We start from the raw sequence: 16,887 nt of genomic DNA on the forward strand, positions 1-16,887 counted from the left end.
GAGTTGAGTAAAATGATAAAATGCGAGGCTCTGTCGAGCATTTTGTCAATTTTATTAAACGAGTTTAATAAATTCATTGTGAATAGTCGCAAATGTAATATTCTTATTTTTTTTCTGCTTAAACATAAAAAAATCCTACTTTCTTTAACTATTATAAACAAGTCGATTTGACCAATGTCTCATATACTTTAAATGACGTCGACGTCAAACTTTATTACATTATCTAGAGTGTAATGGTTTTATTTCACTCCCACGACGTCAATCATGTGATAAACTATATTCTAATATGCCGGTCTCTGTTAAAACACTTAACGTGCGGTGACATCAAAGTTTTTGTTGCGACCAAGAAAGAGCGCTTCTATATTTTATCTACTGTTTAGATAGATTAAGGGCATATTAGAATCGAAATAATTTATAGCACAAACGGGTTTTAACACTTTTTATACACTGCGCCCTCGTGAAATTATTTCGCCCGACGTATAACCGCCCATCGTGCATAAATAGTGTTAAAGCACTCTTTTGTTGTAAATTATTTCTTAAATACAACAATGGTATTATTTGAAAATCGCATCAATTTTGCTTTATGGACTGAAAGCCGGTATACATATGATAGAATAAGAACTTGTAAACGCGTTTTGCTTTAAATTTCTACACACATTTGTCGCATACGAATTCGGATGCGTCTCTGGATGGTTAATGCCTACTTATCTGGACCAAACATGATTGGAACTATCGGGCGTTAGAAATTCCTAACGGTATGCTTATGACGTCACTAAATAACCATCTTCGCAAATTAGGACAGGAAAACGTACAGGGATATATAACTTAAAGTACTTTTAACTTATGTTAAAGATTGCACACTACAGCCTTGTAACAAATGCGAGTAAACAATAATGTAAGGGGAGATTTTACAAAAGAAAACATTTGCAGTACATACAAGAGGCCAGATGTTAAATACACACACTCGTTTCAGAAACAAAATCGCCCAGCTTTCTATTTTAAACTTTTATTTAAGATTGAGCTATATCTACTTTAATGAATGAAATTAACGATATTACATGTTTACATGTACATGTATATGTAATATTTTATATAAACAACAATAAATATCAAATAAATAACATATTGCACAAATGGGCATATCTTAGAGCACACATCAACTGTCTTATATTTTGATACCACTCACAATATCTCATAGCATAATGACATTATTGTCGTACGTTATAGATTTTACATCTTAGCTGACGCGTATTGTGAAATGTCACACAATATACAGTCAATAAACTCGTTCATCTCGTCCAAAATGAAGCAATGTTGAAGTCCCGACAAAGTTTCTTCTAAACTTCTGTAATTTTTCCGTTTTTGAAAGTAATCAATATACCACGACTCCGAATTTCCGAAAAAAAATATTAAATTTCCGTCAATCATATTACTTTCGTTTTTTTATCGAAGTAAAATATGTCCCAAATCTGTCTTAAAAGGCGCAGACTGTCTAGATGTCAAAAGAAATAAACCTCGAGGAAAGGCATTAAAAATATGTAGCAACATTTTTTTTCTTTGAACACTGGATAAACAGATGCGACAGAAACTCCAGGAACAAATTTCTCATACGTCTACCTCCTTCAAGTCGAAGTTGCGATATCTCAAAGTAAAATGCACTGGTTCTTGGAATTACAGATATCGAATTTTACCTGAACTTGTAAGACTTTGCATGCTGGGAATATTTCAAATATAGTCACCATTTTCAATAGTCTATATCTTCGCACATCCGATCGTTGCGTCGCTTTAAATACATATTCTGCAGAGAGATTACTGTATTGTAACTTGACTGCAACCGAGCGCTCTGGTCTTCTAGCCTCGATTTGAGATCATGCAAAGTCTTTACAATGAGCTGTTTCTTTTGGTCACCCGACAGCAGCCTGAAAATCTTCATCTGATGCTCTTTAAGTTTTTCTTCTAATATTGCTTCGTGAATTTTGCGCTGAACATACGTTTTCTCTTCTCTAAGTAGAATTACTTTTTCGTCTAGACTAAGTTGAATATCAGCAAGCGACCTTGACCTTCGACGATGACAAGTACAATCATTTTCTAAATAGTGTCCTTTGTTTCTTCTGTATTTGACAGAACTATATCTTTTTATCGGTTGCCGAACAGAATCGTCTTTTTCACTTATTGGACTGTCATAACTGGTATCTCCATTTTGAGCGGAAATGACGTGTGGAAATTCAAGTATTAATGTTTTTGTCATAGGTTCATCATCCCATTCTAACTCGCTTGTATGACTGTAATCGCTGATCTGGTCAATATCTATTTCATGGTCAATGTCAGTATCATAGTCTGTGACGTCATAATCAGTCTTTCTTGTGAAATGACTTTCATATACTTCTGGGGATTCAGACATGATTTTCATGTTACTATTTTCTTTAGAATCTATGGAATGGTAGTCATCATGTGCGTCATTTGTGCTATCTACATCTTTCATCTCACATTTGCTTTCAGATTTCATTCCAAACTCATCATCAGACGACATGAAATCACTATCACGTGATACACTAGCATACCCTGTATCAATAGATTCTTGCATGTTATTATTCGTATCATCAAACGTAATATCAGCGTCGTCTTCAATTTTCGTTTGACAAGCAATCTTATCTGCTCCATCTAACTTCTCTATTTCCGGAATGTCGGTATTAGTGTTAATACTGGAATTAAAACTATCATCTCTTGGAAATGTTGAACTTTCTAACATATCATCGGCAATTCTCTCGTAGGAGAAATCGATCTCATACTTGACACATTTCAGGAATTCATTCAGAGGTGAGCCACAGCTTGACACATCAGTTTCATAATTCGGATCGTCTTTCAGTAAACTGTTCACCGGCGATTGTCTTCCTCCTTTTGCAAAGACTGGCTTACTTTCCTTTTTAATAGTTTTGTAAAGGTATTCTCCTCCTCTGTCGTATAGTTTCCTGTTTAAACCGTCATGTAGAATTTCAGTTTCCGGAATCTCAGCCAAGCCCGTTGAAGGTGTTGTTAATGCTCTCACAGATGCATAAAAATTAGAGTTATGAGAGGAAAATAAGGGGAGAGTACTCGGTCTCGTCGCATACATAATATCACTTTCTTCATAGCCTGCTGGGTAGGCTATCACATGTTGGTCTGCAAATAAAGCAAAATGTATGCACGATTCTTAGTTTTCTCGTTTTGTTATGGTCTTGTTATAATTTTGTTTTTATTAGTTATGAATATTGCATATTATCTTCAAAATAAAAGGAAATATCAAAAATCAAATAATGTTCCTAGAATAACTTAAATATAAAATGCAGCACATTAACTAATTTTGAAATCTGACAGCATATTATTAGCCAGTCTTTGTTTGAAGATTGATATTTCGAGTCCGTTTAAAGTGAACTTTGAAGGTAATGAATGGAATTGAGACAAGAGGACGATTGAATTCGTTCAATACGTTAATAGATGGATAAAGTGTACCAAATGCGCAGATATGTTATCTATTGTCATTATGGCAGATAGAAAAAGACCCTCTCGGATAAAACCCCTCCCGCTGACACTTGATGATGAGAAGGACTAAACCAATATAAACAGAGCCCATTCCGTTTAAAATTCCAAGGCCCAGGGTTTGAACAAGTAAGATGAAAGAAGTTTTGTTCTACTTATTCAGAATTACCGAAGAGTTAATTATTCACCTTGATATTTTAGAGCATGGTATGCAGCGGGAACGGTTTTGTCCGGAAGGGATTTTGTCGCTTTTAAGATCATAGTACAATTAATGTAACAATGTTATTTGTCGCAAAGATGCACATTATATAAAAATGAATTGTTCAAATTATTCAAATATCATTAAGGTAGTTCTGCACTTCTGGGTGAAAATTTTTTCTACAATGTAGAATTTGATTAAACTCTGATTTTTCAAAACTTCAGAATATACCTAGAAAATTCAGCAAATAAAAAAGATAGGGTCGTGTGCTTGATTTTTTGCTAGACTGCTTTGAAAAATTTGGACCTCATGCAATATTTCATAATGGGAGTCTATGGGAAAATCATAAATTTCATAACATTTTCGCGAATAGAATTTTTTCTACAATGTAGATTTTGATGAAACTTCCCATGGTTGTTAATAAACATATGGACTATAATTTGGTTAAATAAAATGTATAGGTCCGTGTACTTATTTTTGAGATATTTGACTATGAATAAAGTGAACCGGACATTTCACGCTAATGTTAACACATTATTTTGAATTATTTAACGTGCCGTATGTTTTACTATCATATCTTGACTTTAGTAATATAGCAACAATGCCATTGTAATAAATTTACTCACAGGTTTCAATTAATTCATAAATTGATTTTCATTTCCGTAGGCCGAATCCAGGCTTTATTCTACTACGTTTACCGGATAAATAACGTTACGCCATCACTTCCGGTTTTTCAAACGTGCAGAACTACCTTAAATATTTACTTGTCGGACCACTCAAAAAAATCAAGATACAAGATCAATAAATAAGCTACGGAATACAAGTTTTGAAAGTTTACTTGTATATAAAACCGTTTTGACTATTTGACTATATTTTATCTTTATATATTTAGATTAGGCTAAGAAGTTGTTCTACTACCTGTTGGAGAAGGGCTTGGAGTTGATCTTGGGGATGGTAACCATGGATTTGTTTTTATACGAGTTCTTGACCTTGGAATGGTATTTGGTGTCCCAACAGAAGTCCTGGTGCAGGTCTCCGAAAGTACTCCGCATGCCGTTTGTTCAGAAGGCAAGTTCTCTGTCAAATGGGCGCACTGAGTACAACTGCAGGTACTGTCGATATCAATTTTTAGTTCATTGAGTGGGAATGTTTTCGTATTGATATCATCATTGTATGATTTACCGAAATTGTCAAGTACTGCATTATTGTTTCTGCACAATACATATCCTGGGAATTGCTCCGAAATGGCAGCATCTACAGCTAAATTGTCATAGAAACAGGGAAAATCAGTCTTGTATAAATTACAGTTTTTATCAAGACTTATATCACGTGGGTAGTCAGTGTGGCTGAATTTTGTCTTCTTTTTCTTTCTGCTCCGTATCCTTGGAAACAGACGAAATTCGAACTGTCTAAATTTCATGTTGAATCAATGATGTGTATTCTTCTGTCAGCCTGAAATTGAAATGAAAACGTTCTAATTTGGTTAGATAAGAATGATACAGTATGAATTTCATATAATATCATCTACTGAGCATATCTGTTCCTTTGAACTTCTTGATGAATCTCTATACAAAATGGCTACTCCTCTACTCAATACAATTATATGACTTTATTCGCATAAGATGACATATCATATAAGAGATAATCCTGTCCTACAGCCAGAAAATCATTTCCATATTGTGTATAAACTCTGTTATGTCCTAGATATAAAAGCCAACAAGTTTAAATCAATAGACTCTGTTGACATAGATACGTGTCTAACTGAGTCCTGACTTTGATGTGTAGATACAAGGACGCATATTCCATCTCCCAGAAAAAATGTTCTTTTGGGTGCAGCTTTTGTATGCGTATTTAAAGGGACTATTCATCAAACAAATGTCCGAATTTCATTTTCAAAACACATGAAATATGTTATTGAATGAAATAATGACTGAAATCTACGAAGTACATAGCCAAAAAATATTTGAATGAGTTTGTTTATGACGGGTACTGACACGCGCAGCACCGGCCACGCCCCATAGGAACTCGACTACATGGACTCTATTGACGCAAAGGACCAGAAGATATAACGACCATAGGTTCAAACAAGGGTAGACTATTACGACCGCCACACAGCCACTGCTGTTGTGGTATGTTAACTACAATCTATTAGATGATCATTTGAAGAATCGAGCAAAATAATAGCAGAATGAGTTGACTGCTTATCAATTTTTATTGCGTGACTAACGCATATAAAAATTTTGCTTCATATGACCATTACAGTTATACACGTGTTCCTGGATATATAGCTGTGTTTATATTTTTGAAACAAATATCAATGCTTCAAACATTCAAGAAATAGTTATATTTGAAGCATGCCCCTTTAAGAAAATGAGAACTGAAGCAGACTCTGAGATGACTGAGAATTAGTTTCACAGAACTGGCACCAGGATGTAAATTACAAGATGTACCCTGTGGCAATTTTAAGTAATATACGACTCTATGTAGTAACCATAATCTTAGAGATATATCTATAATCTAGTCAAATGACTCACTCGCGTCATTTTCAGTCGATATATCTTACAGTATTTTACAATATCTGACGAACGCCACGAAGCTATAGGAGATATCTCAATTCATCATTCTCCATTCCGCTATATTTGACGTTTAACCTAACATAGCCAGTGCAGTGTTCCCTCGATTAAACAAGATCTGACATCCCCGTCATGTATTTCTGTGATTCATGAATTTCTGTGATTCATTGCTCCGCGGTAAACATCGAGCTATGGAAATATATTCATAATTAAAGTTAGTTCTTGTATCCTCAGAGACATAAAATCCCAAGTATGTAAATGTTAATTCTACCCTTAAGGAGAACGTTACGGGGAATTCTATAACTTTTTCTAACGTAAACATGTTATTGCAACGAAATATATTGCCGAGACTTTTTATTTCAATATTTTCGGAGAACTTGTAAATAATGTTTTGACATGAATACAAATTTTCTTTATTTTAATGTACTTTTATTATGAGACTGTGTTTATGATTGCACTTTGAGTTTATATGATATTGTGATTAACTTAGTTGATATTTAATGGAATACCTGATTGTGTGGAATATCTCGTGAAATACCACTACATGTACCACCACCACCACCAGTAGTAGTAGTAGTAGTAGCAGTAGTAGTAGTAGTAGTAGCAGTAGTAGTAGTAATAATAATAATAATAATAATAATAATAATTTATAAGTCAAAAAATCAAAATAACATTCATAGGCATGATGCAGGTCTTCGGAAAATTAACACGGACAAAATTTACTTTGCATATACAATCTAATGCGTTCGCAAAGACATTTGTTCTATACAACTGTATATTGATTAATTGGTTAAAGCAATTATTACTCTACAGGAAGTTTTACTAGTCAGTATCTCCAATTTTCTCTCGTAAGTCATAATATGTGAATAAAATCTAAAAGAAATTAAAGTAATATCATTGAGCTACAGATATTGAAAAAATGACGTCTTCAAAATATTTGACGTCCTAGGAATATTCTGAAATAGGTAGATCTACTGATAAATTTAGAAAAAGGTTATAAAGCAGTTACTATTATTTTAGAAAAATGTACAGTATGTAGAATTTAAAAATTGTGTTACATTGCAAGTAAAAATACCTGACAGATTTTCTACATGAAATAAACATTCATGCGACATCGATTTGTTTAGATCTTTGGATTCGAATGAAATACTGTAGTAGGTTGGAACCCTAGCCAGATTCAGATCATTTGATGTGTAGATGTGTATGTATATGTGAAAGGACAGCGGTAGTAAATAAATTTATGCGTCAAAATTTCTGAAATATACTTTATATCTTTCACGACAGAAATATAACTGATGTTGGGTAGTGTAAAGTTACGATGCCGATAGCAATTAAGGATGTGTTATTTCACTACATGTACACAAAAAAAGTAATTATTCTTTGAAGAGAGAGCGTTTTCTCATAACGAAATGACTTTCCTGTGGCACTTAGTAGATTTTACTCCGCCTGAAATGTCAGACATATCCAGTTATTATACTATTCTTACAGAAACTATCATAAAATTGTGACCTTTGAGAACAGTATAACACAATTATCGGAATGAAAAATCTGGTCTGATTCAGCTCATCAACATGCATGAATTGGCGCTAACAACACCACGGGACAATGAATTCCAGAAGATAAAACCAATTTATTTCTGAAAGGGAATCGGGGATGGTGTAATAATAATAATAATAATAATAATAATAATAAAGCCTTTATTTAACGAGGAGAACTCATTTGACGAACAACATCAATCTTCCATGAGGCCCTCAGAACAATACATAACATATAATACTATTAAAGCAAGAGACATATGGAAAAATGACTAAATTGGAATGTTTTAGCATCGTTATCTCATCTCTTTCTTGGTAGCCTCATATATTGCGGAAAAATATTTCCAATGAATATTTATTTAATTTATCTTTTATGAAAACTAAATAAATCTTTACCTCTAGTGTATTCGTTGATTTGATACAAGCAAAACAATTAGGCGGCCTACAACTGAGGCGATGAAAATTTGATTTTATTGAAATGTACTCTTGGATATTATATCTCCAAGGTACTGGAAAACATTAAGTGTTTCAAAAGAATGTGTATTTGCCAGTCAAAGTTCATTCCTTTCGATTGAGAAGCGTATACACTAATATAAAACACGTATAAAATAGATATATTTCGATGAACCAACACTACACAGGGAGTAAATTGAAATGAGATATATGTGTGAAATATGCCCATGAGTTAAGCAAATATAATCAAGAATCATTCAAACAATATAGCCATGGGAAAAACAAAATATTGGCAAAAAGGTAAAACAAATAATGGCCTGCAAATGAATGTGGATTTCTTATCAATGCTGTAATTAACTCCCCTTGGGAAATATATCAGTGGCGGGAAAACCTGATTATGTTCCAATTAGGCGCTCAGGTAATTAGAAAATTCGGAAATTCTGACAGAATAATGGGACCTTTTGGGATTTTTTCCTGAAATATTCTACAGGTTTTTAGGGTCAAAGATACATGGAGGGTTCACTGGTATTAAAGGGCAATTATTCGAGCTTTAAGAGAAAGAAACTTCGTTATAATTGGACTAAAAGTGGAAACAACAGTTAGAATTGATAGCAGTTTTCTCCGCTATCGTACGCTTTGATAGCATTCCCGAAACTCGTATGACAATACCCCGGTTATAATGTACTTTCCTTAAATAAACAGTACATATCTGTATCTGTGTCTCATAAGTAATATTTGGCTGGGTGTATAACAAATGATATCTTTTTTTTATTTCTATCTGTATGTATTGAAATGTGTATATACCGTTCGCTTAATGTGACACTTGAATAAACTATAAAATTGTAAATTGAATATATGTGTCAAATTGTGATGAAAGACCCACAGCAAGGGACATGTATGAGAATAATTTCGGATGGATACCTGGGTAGACACCGGCCTTGAGTGGCTTCTTCCTATAAAAATCAATGACTGTAGTTCTACGCCATCTAAATAAAGGTCGTATGACCGGTTGACCGAAATACGATATTCCTGACAATATGCTCCGCATCTTAATAAGACATTATTTACTGTTAATAAGTGCTATGCCAGAATAGTTAGGCGATATAGGCCAACACAAGTAATGTTTCGGTTATGTAATTTCACATTTTTCTATTTTATTAAAGGTATGAATATTTCACGCCCTGTCTAGATATCAATATCACAACTTCTGTTGTTAACAACTCTTATCTAATATAGATGGCCCTGCAAGACATTCTAATGAGATCAATTTCTCAGAAGTTTTTCGCAATCATAAAATTTAGATGTCTTAGCCAACCTGGAGTCCTGAATCAACATATAAGCATTCGTCATCTAAATCAAAATACAACTGAAAAAATAAAGATATTTTTAAAGCGGCTTAGCGTCTCGTTTCATTCTTTCATTCGACAGAGAATCCCAAAATAAACTTTTCTAGGCCTAAAACTGAGTCGTAAAAACGCCAAAAGTGGAACTGCTTATAAAAATTTTACGATGAAATTATACTGTTGCAACAATGCAGAGCATTTTGTTATAGTTGTAGCAATATACATGCAAAGTTTCATTAAAAATGTTGCCTGTTTCGAAATAAAACTTAAGCTTCTAACGTCCAATTCTAAATTTAAGACTTATCTAATATTTATGAGTCCTGTCAAATGGTTCCAAATTAAGCCACAAACTGCACGAGTTTGTCTCGTGAATCGAGGAGAGATTCAGAAAACCCAATAGTTTAGTTTTCTGTCCTCTGCATATCAATAAGCGAATAATACTTGATACTTTAATGGTCCCTCGGTATCAGATTAACTCTGAATATCAATATATGAATATAGAATGTATCGCATTAAGTGAAATAACGATAGTTTTAAGGATGAGCACGTGCCAGACAATTGCGTGGCACGTGTAAAGTAAACAGCATGTATCGGCATGTCAAGAAGTGAAAGTAGTATTTTTGTCTAGTTAAGTATATAAGACAATGTTATAGACAAAGACAGCAATATTTTTGTGAATACTTCGACTTTGTCTGTGGAGAGGTTTAATGTTTAAATTATGTTGACTCCAGAACTATGATCCAATTTCGAGAAATGACATGCAGAAGCAACCTTCCGTTTTTTTTTTGTTTTTTTTTTTTTTTTTTTTTTTTTGTTTTTTTGCTTTTTTTCTTATAATACTACACAGCATTTGACACTACACAGAATTTGACTTTTGTTATTTACATGTTTTCCTGAAATTGTATCGTTTAATATGAAATTAAAATAAAAAAAATGAATAAAAATGACTTATCTTTAATGTCATATGAAAAAGATAAGTTTGAGGAATTATTTTTTCGTTTTATTACAGGATATAATGACAATAACTTAATTTAACTTGGCTAAAACCAATGTAACGTATAGTTCTCTAACATAATGATATAAAAATTCTATCATTTTTATGTAATTTGCATGAATTAAACAAGAGATCACAGAGTGATCTTGGCGCCCACCAATGTGCCATTTTTGAGTGTTCCAAATTTCAAGACTTACTGACTAGCTCAAGGTCAAATTTCATTTCCGTACACAACACAAATCTATGCAGGTGGTCCAAATTTGAAGGCTGTAGCTTGAGAAATGTAAAAGTAGGTCACTAGGTCAAAATCAAGGTCAAATTTTACTTCGGAATACAAAACTATGCATGTGGTCCAAATTTGAAGCCTGTACCTTCAAAAATGTGAAAGTAGGTCACTAGGTCAATGTAAAGGTCAAAGTTTGTTTCGGTACACAAAACTATGCATGTGGTCCAAATCTGAAGGCTGTAGCTTGAGAAATGTAAAAGTAGGTCACTAGGTCAAAATCAAGGTCAAATTTTATTTCAGAATACAAAACTATGCATGTGGTCCAAATTTGAAGCCTGTACCTTAAAAATGTGAAAGTAGGTCACTAGGTCAATGTAAAGGTCAAAGGTCATTTCAGTACACAAAACTATGCAAGTGGTCCAAATTTGAAGGCTGTAGCTTGAGAAATGTAAAAGTAGGTCACTAGGTCAAAATCAAGGTCAAATTTATTTCAGAATACAAAACTATGCATGTGGTCCAAATTTGAAGCCTGTACCTTCAAAAATGTGAAAGTAGGTCACTAGGTCAATGTCAAGGTCAAAGTTTTTTTCGGTACACAAAACTATGCATGTAGTCCAAATTTGAAGGCTGTAGCTTGAGAAATGTGAAAGTAGGTCACTAGGTCAAAATCAATGTCAAATTTCATTTGAAACAGGAAACTATGCATATGGTCCAAATTTGATGCCTGTACCTTCAAAAATGTGAAAGTAGGTCACTAGGTCAAAATAAAGGTCAAAGTTTTTTCCAGTGCACAAAATTATGCATGTGGTCCAAATTTGAAGGCTGTAGCTACAGAAATGTGAAAGTAGGTCACTAGGTCAAAATCAAGGTCAACTCATGTCAAGGTTCATCTTGCCACTCAAAAATATACATGTGGTCCAAGTTTGAATGTTGTAGTTACTGACAAGAACATTTTAAAAGCTTTTCCCTATATAAGTCTATATGAACCATGTGACCCCTGGGGCGGGGCCATATTTAACCCTAGGAGGATAATTTGAACAAACTTGGTAGAGAACCACTAGATGATGCTACATTACAAATGCCAAAGCCCTAGGCTTTGTGGTTTGGACAAGAAGATTTTCAAAGTTTTTCCCTATATAAGTCTATGTAAACCATATGACCCCCAGGGCGGGGCCATATTTGACCCTAGGGGTATAATTTGAACAATCTTAGTCGAAGACCACTAGATGATGTCACATACAAAATATCAAAGCCCTAGGCCTTGTGGTTTTGGACAAGAGGTTATTCAAAGTTTTTCCCTATATAAGTCTATATAAACCATGTGACCCCCAGGGGGGGCCATATTTGACCCCAGAGAAATAATTTGAATCATCTTGGTAGAGGACCACTAGATGATGCTTCATACCAAATATCAAAGCCCTAGGCTCTGTGGTTTTGGACAAGAAGGTTTTCAAAGTTTTTCCCTATATAAATCTATATAAATTATAGAAATAAACAAAGGGCCATAACTCACTCATAAATTGTTGAACCAGTCTGATTTTCAGGGGGACACAACTAGGGTACCAATACATCATTCTGACAAAGTTTGGTCAAAATCCCCCCAGTAGTTTCTGAGGAGATGCGATAACGAGAAATTGTTAACGGACGGACGGACGGACGGACGGACGGAATGACGGACGGACGGACCACGGACGCAGAGTGATTTTAATAGCCCACCATCATCATGATGGTGGGCTAAAAATAACGTAAATTATGAACGAACTAGTGGCATAAGCGGTATATGTACTAGTATACAAGCGGTTATTCTATTTAATGTAACTCGTAACAAACTGTACATTATATGAAAATGTTACTTTTGTCTATAATTTATTATGAATAAGCTTTAATTTTCTAATCAGAGCGTGAATGGTTACTTAGTATACTTAGTATATTATAAATACTAGATGAGCTTTAATTTACTCTGCGCGCGTAGTTATACAGCTACTGAATAATTCACTTTTACTGAATCATAACATTTCGTGACCTCATGCTATGTTGCATTTTATTACAAAGCCGAGTACCACTCCTCCATTAACATTACATAGATATCTGACAGAAGCAACCCTCTCAGGTATTCTCCTCTAATTGATTCGTAACAGGTAGCTGATACCATTGCGTAATCCAATTATTGTTGTTACAAAACTCATGCTGGTGTTATGCCATAATAATATGATTAAGGGTAAACAATGAGACATGATAGTTTTCTTAATGGTTTAAGGAATATCATTCTATTTACAGTCGAACCTGTATAGAAAGGCCATTCATTAGGTCGGATGATCATTTTAACTACACAATTAAACCTGTATGTAACGACCGTCCTACAGAAGATGTTTTTTTTCCGTACAGTCAAACTTTTCAGTAAAGACCATCCAATACCGTTTCCTATTCTCTTTCCGACACAGTTATGCCGGATTATAAAGATCATCATAGAAATAAAAAGATATTGTACATTGATGGTACAAGCAAAATACTTTCCGTTCCGGTCGAACCTATGTAAACGACAATGCCTGAGAAACGGGGAAAAGTAGCAAATTGAAAAGAAAAAAATTCCCTTTCAGTCAAATTATCCTTGAGAATGTGAAAAAGTGGTATATTGATCGAACAAAGGAGATCATTTCCCCTTTTAGTCAACCTTGTATATAAAGACCATGCTGGAGAAATTGGGAAAAGTTGTCTCAGTTAAAAGGTATACATAAAAATGTTATATAGACTAAGTAATAGGTGAACTGTCCTTTCATTGCAAGTTCTCAAAAAATCGTGGCTTTTTACGTACTGAGGCAGTGTTCAGTACAGGTTCGACTGTAGTAAACGACATTCACAAAAATGAACCTGAAAAGACTTGAATTAGTATTTTGTTCGGAAAATATGTGAAACTCTTAAGTTCCCTAAATAACTCTACTTTTTGCGGTCCAAAACATTTTAACAGAAAGCGTGTTTATGCAAAAAGTCATTTTGACGTTAATTACAAGAGAATTACACTCAAATTTGTAAAAAGTCATCAGAAGTTTAAAAGAAAAACGCATAATAACTGCTATTGTTAATAGATGGTGCATTTACTGTCAAGAACACTGATTTTAAACTATATATTTAACATTTCTTTCTGGTTTCAAATGTAACATTAAATTTAGCTAGGTATGTTCCGTAGGAAAAACTGGCTCCGAACATTGCCGTAAATGAAAAATATATACTTAATATAGATAATACAATTGGCACGAAACAAAATACAAAAATCAATGTTATGATCAAACCCAAACTACAATTTTTTGTCCCGGAGCAATTGCAATGTAAATAGTTTGAATCCGTATAACATTATACCGCCTTCTGAGTTTGAAGAGCAAATTAAACAAATATAATACGTAATCAATATAGACCCCCCGAGACGCGTTTCTAGAATATATTGCGATACAAGTCCGTACTTTTCAAAATGTACTGTCACTCTGTCGTTAAGACTTAAAGTTCATGCATGTATTCCGAAAAAAAATGTGCTAAATTCATTTATCATTACAACGAATTCAGCTTCACATTCTCATGTGTCAACAAACACATACATGTATAGTATTTTTTAAAGATATGCTGTGCCAAACGAATATGTGCAAAATAATAGTAGTAATAGTAGTACATGGAGAATAATTCATAAAATTGCCCAACCATTATCCCAACTTTACAACAGAAATTCGCTCATGAAAAAAAGCTCATGTTTCATTTTTTTTTTTTTTGCGAGACGTTTATCGTGGAGACACAAGAAGTTTATTATATAAAACGTCGTATATTTCTGAAACTGGAAAATTCTAATTGCAGCATGCGCAAAAATTAAAGAAATATACAAGGATTATCACATAACCTGGTCGATATATACTGAAAACTGTACCACAAATTCCAATTTAATTGCTTTCTTCTTTCGTCGTTACATAAGCGTTCTAACTGAAATACTATATTTCACCAGTCGGCAGTGATACTGTATAACATGATTCTTGTAAAAGTTATATATATGTGAACGAATCAGTAATATTATATGTAATGTCACGCCTTTTGACATTTAACTCTGTGACAAGCTAACAAAACATCAAGAGAAAAAAATATAAACATACCCAATATATTTCTGGAATCTGGAATCCTGGCATTCTTGAATAAAATCCTCACATTTTAATGCATCAACATAATAATTGTCTTTTTCCCGTCTTAAAAATGTGCAACAAGTTTTCATACAGCTATCAAAGCTCAATCGGACCGCAGCTTCTGAAACACTGCTGTAACTGTCGTTAAGACATTACGGCTTTTAGTAATAGATCGGTATGAGTCATGGTTTTCCCGCTCTCTGTGAGGACAGTAATATGGCCTGAAAATGCCAATATTTTCACAGAAACTAACGGAATCCGATACACATTTCAAACTGTATATGGTTGGAAATGTCATGCACTACGATTTGTTAGGCAGTTAAGTGTTCCCGATATCTAGTTAAACAGAATGAGTGAATAATGCATGAAGTATTTCACGGTATATGAACAATACGTTATTTAAAAATAAGCCTTTAAACAAATTGCAGCAACCTGGTTAGTCTGAATGACTTCAAGACAAGTATATAATACGGAAAATGCACTAGATTTTATAGTCAAGGCAATGAATATCGAACGCACTTCAAGTCTCATAAAACTCCAGCGTTAAGTGGCTGAGAAATGTCTTAAAACGCTCGCTTTTATCATATCCACATTACACTAATAACATAATATTATTCTGTAGGTAAGCCAAACTTCCCAGAACCTTTAATATAGTAGCATCACAACTACTGCGATGTTTGTCGTTTGTTTGAGTTAAAACTGAGAAAGGCTCTACTTTGATAATTGACACAAATTACCTAAGTGCTAAAGAGCGAGATGAGCGAATGTTCACGGTTTATTTTTGGACACAAACAAACTTGCTTTCTATCAAACAAAATTGCAACAAACAATTTCTCGTTTAAAGAGAATATGTCGACCTGAAATAGAGCCTAGATTTTTCAACATCGGGGATGAAATGAAGAAAAATGCAAATCTCTTTAAATGATAAAGGAAACTGGTGAGTGTAAGTGTTGTTTTTTTTTTTTTTGTAAACATGTATGCTGCTGTTATAATTCATTATCTGAGGTGGAAATTCGCCTTTGATTTTCATTCAAAAGCTAAAATTAGATTTCACATTCCAGAAACGGTTTCAAATTCATTGTAATAATGTTGCATGTACTTATATAATTATCGGAAGGGAAAGGCAACGTGGTTGTACTCTTTAACATGTCTCCTCTTCTTTTCTTTATAAAATCAATAAAAAAGGATAAAAACGGGAAAATACAAAAGTGTATATTGGAGAATTATCAAAATCGGCTTATAAATGAGAAAATTATGAACATTTCAATATTTGATCTCCACTGCAGTTACTTTGTTTCTATGGCAATATAAAAAAAGGAGTGGGGGTGGGGGTGGTGGGGGGGGGGGGCATTTTATATATGGAAATGGTTATTATTATTCATTTGATTGTGTATCCTTCATTCTGACAAAAACATCTACGACAAACATGATAAGACAAATCATACATTGCATCACAAACTTAAAAACAGTGAATAAAAACGACATTATTACACCTGCAGGGGAAGTTATCAATTTTAATCGTAGACTTAGTCATAAGTTAACTGGTTGATTGAGCCTGTTCATGAGAGGTAATGAAATGTGCAACACCTCTCACGCCCCCTGCCACCGGCTTAGGCTACGAAATCTCTCGCAAGACAAATATATCGTACATAAACTAAATACAGTTATGATATCAACACATGATATCACAAAAATTAGGTGTTGAGAAATGATAAATATTACGATAAATGCAGAGGTGATCCAATTTAGTATTTTCCGAGTGTTTGTAGGACAATTTGTACTGACAGATAGGCCTAAAACTTTAAAAAGTCCAGACAGCAATTTACCGATGTATGTGAATGTATACACGTGCTTAAACCGTCATCTCTATACTATTAATAAAGTGAAAGATATT

At 33.8% G+C, this 16,887-nt stretch overlaps 1 protein-coding gene across 1 annotated transcript; it reads right to left on the minus strand.

Moving 5' to 3' along the window:
* Positions 1-996: 996 nt before the first annotated feature.
* On the minus strand, positions 997-15,639 carry LOC123540997 (uncharacterized). The gene is made up of 3 exons (XM_045326337.2): positions 14,967-15,639; positions 4,634-5,167; positions 997-3,159 (listed from the first exon to the last, which is right to left on the minus strand). Exons 2-3 carry the CDS (start codon positions 5,133-5,135, stop codon positions 1,745-1,747), a joined length of 1,917 nt encoding a protein of 638 aa, XP_045182272.2. The 5' UTR covers positions 5,136-5,167; positions 14,967-15,639; the 3' UTR covers positions 997-1,744.
* Between the last annotated feature and the right edge of the window lie 1,248 nt (positions 15,640-16,887).

This window comes from Mercenaria mercenaria, chromosome 16 (genome assembly GCF_021730395.1).
Source record: "Mercenaria mercenaria strain notata chromosome 16, MADL_Memer_1, whole genome shotgun sequence".
Classification (NCBI taxonomy): domain Eukaryota; kingdom Metazoa; phylum Mollusca; class Bivalvia; order Venerida; family Veneridae; genus Mercenaria; species Mercenaria mercenaria.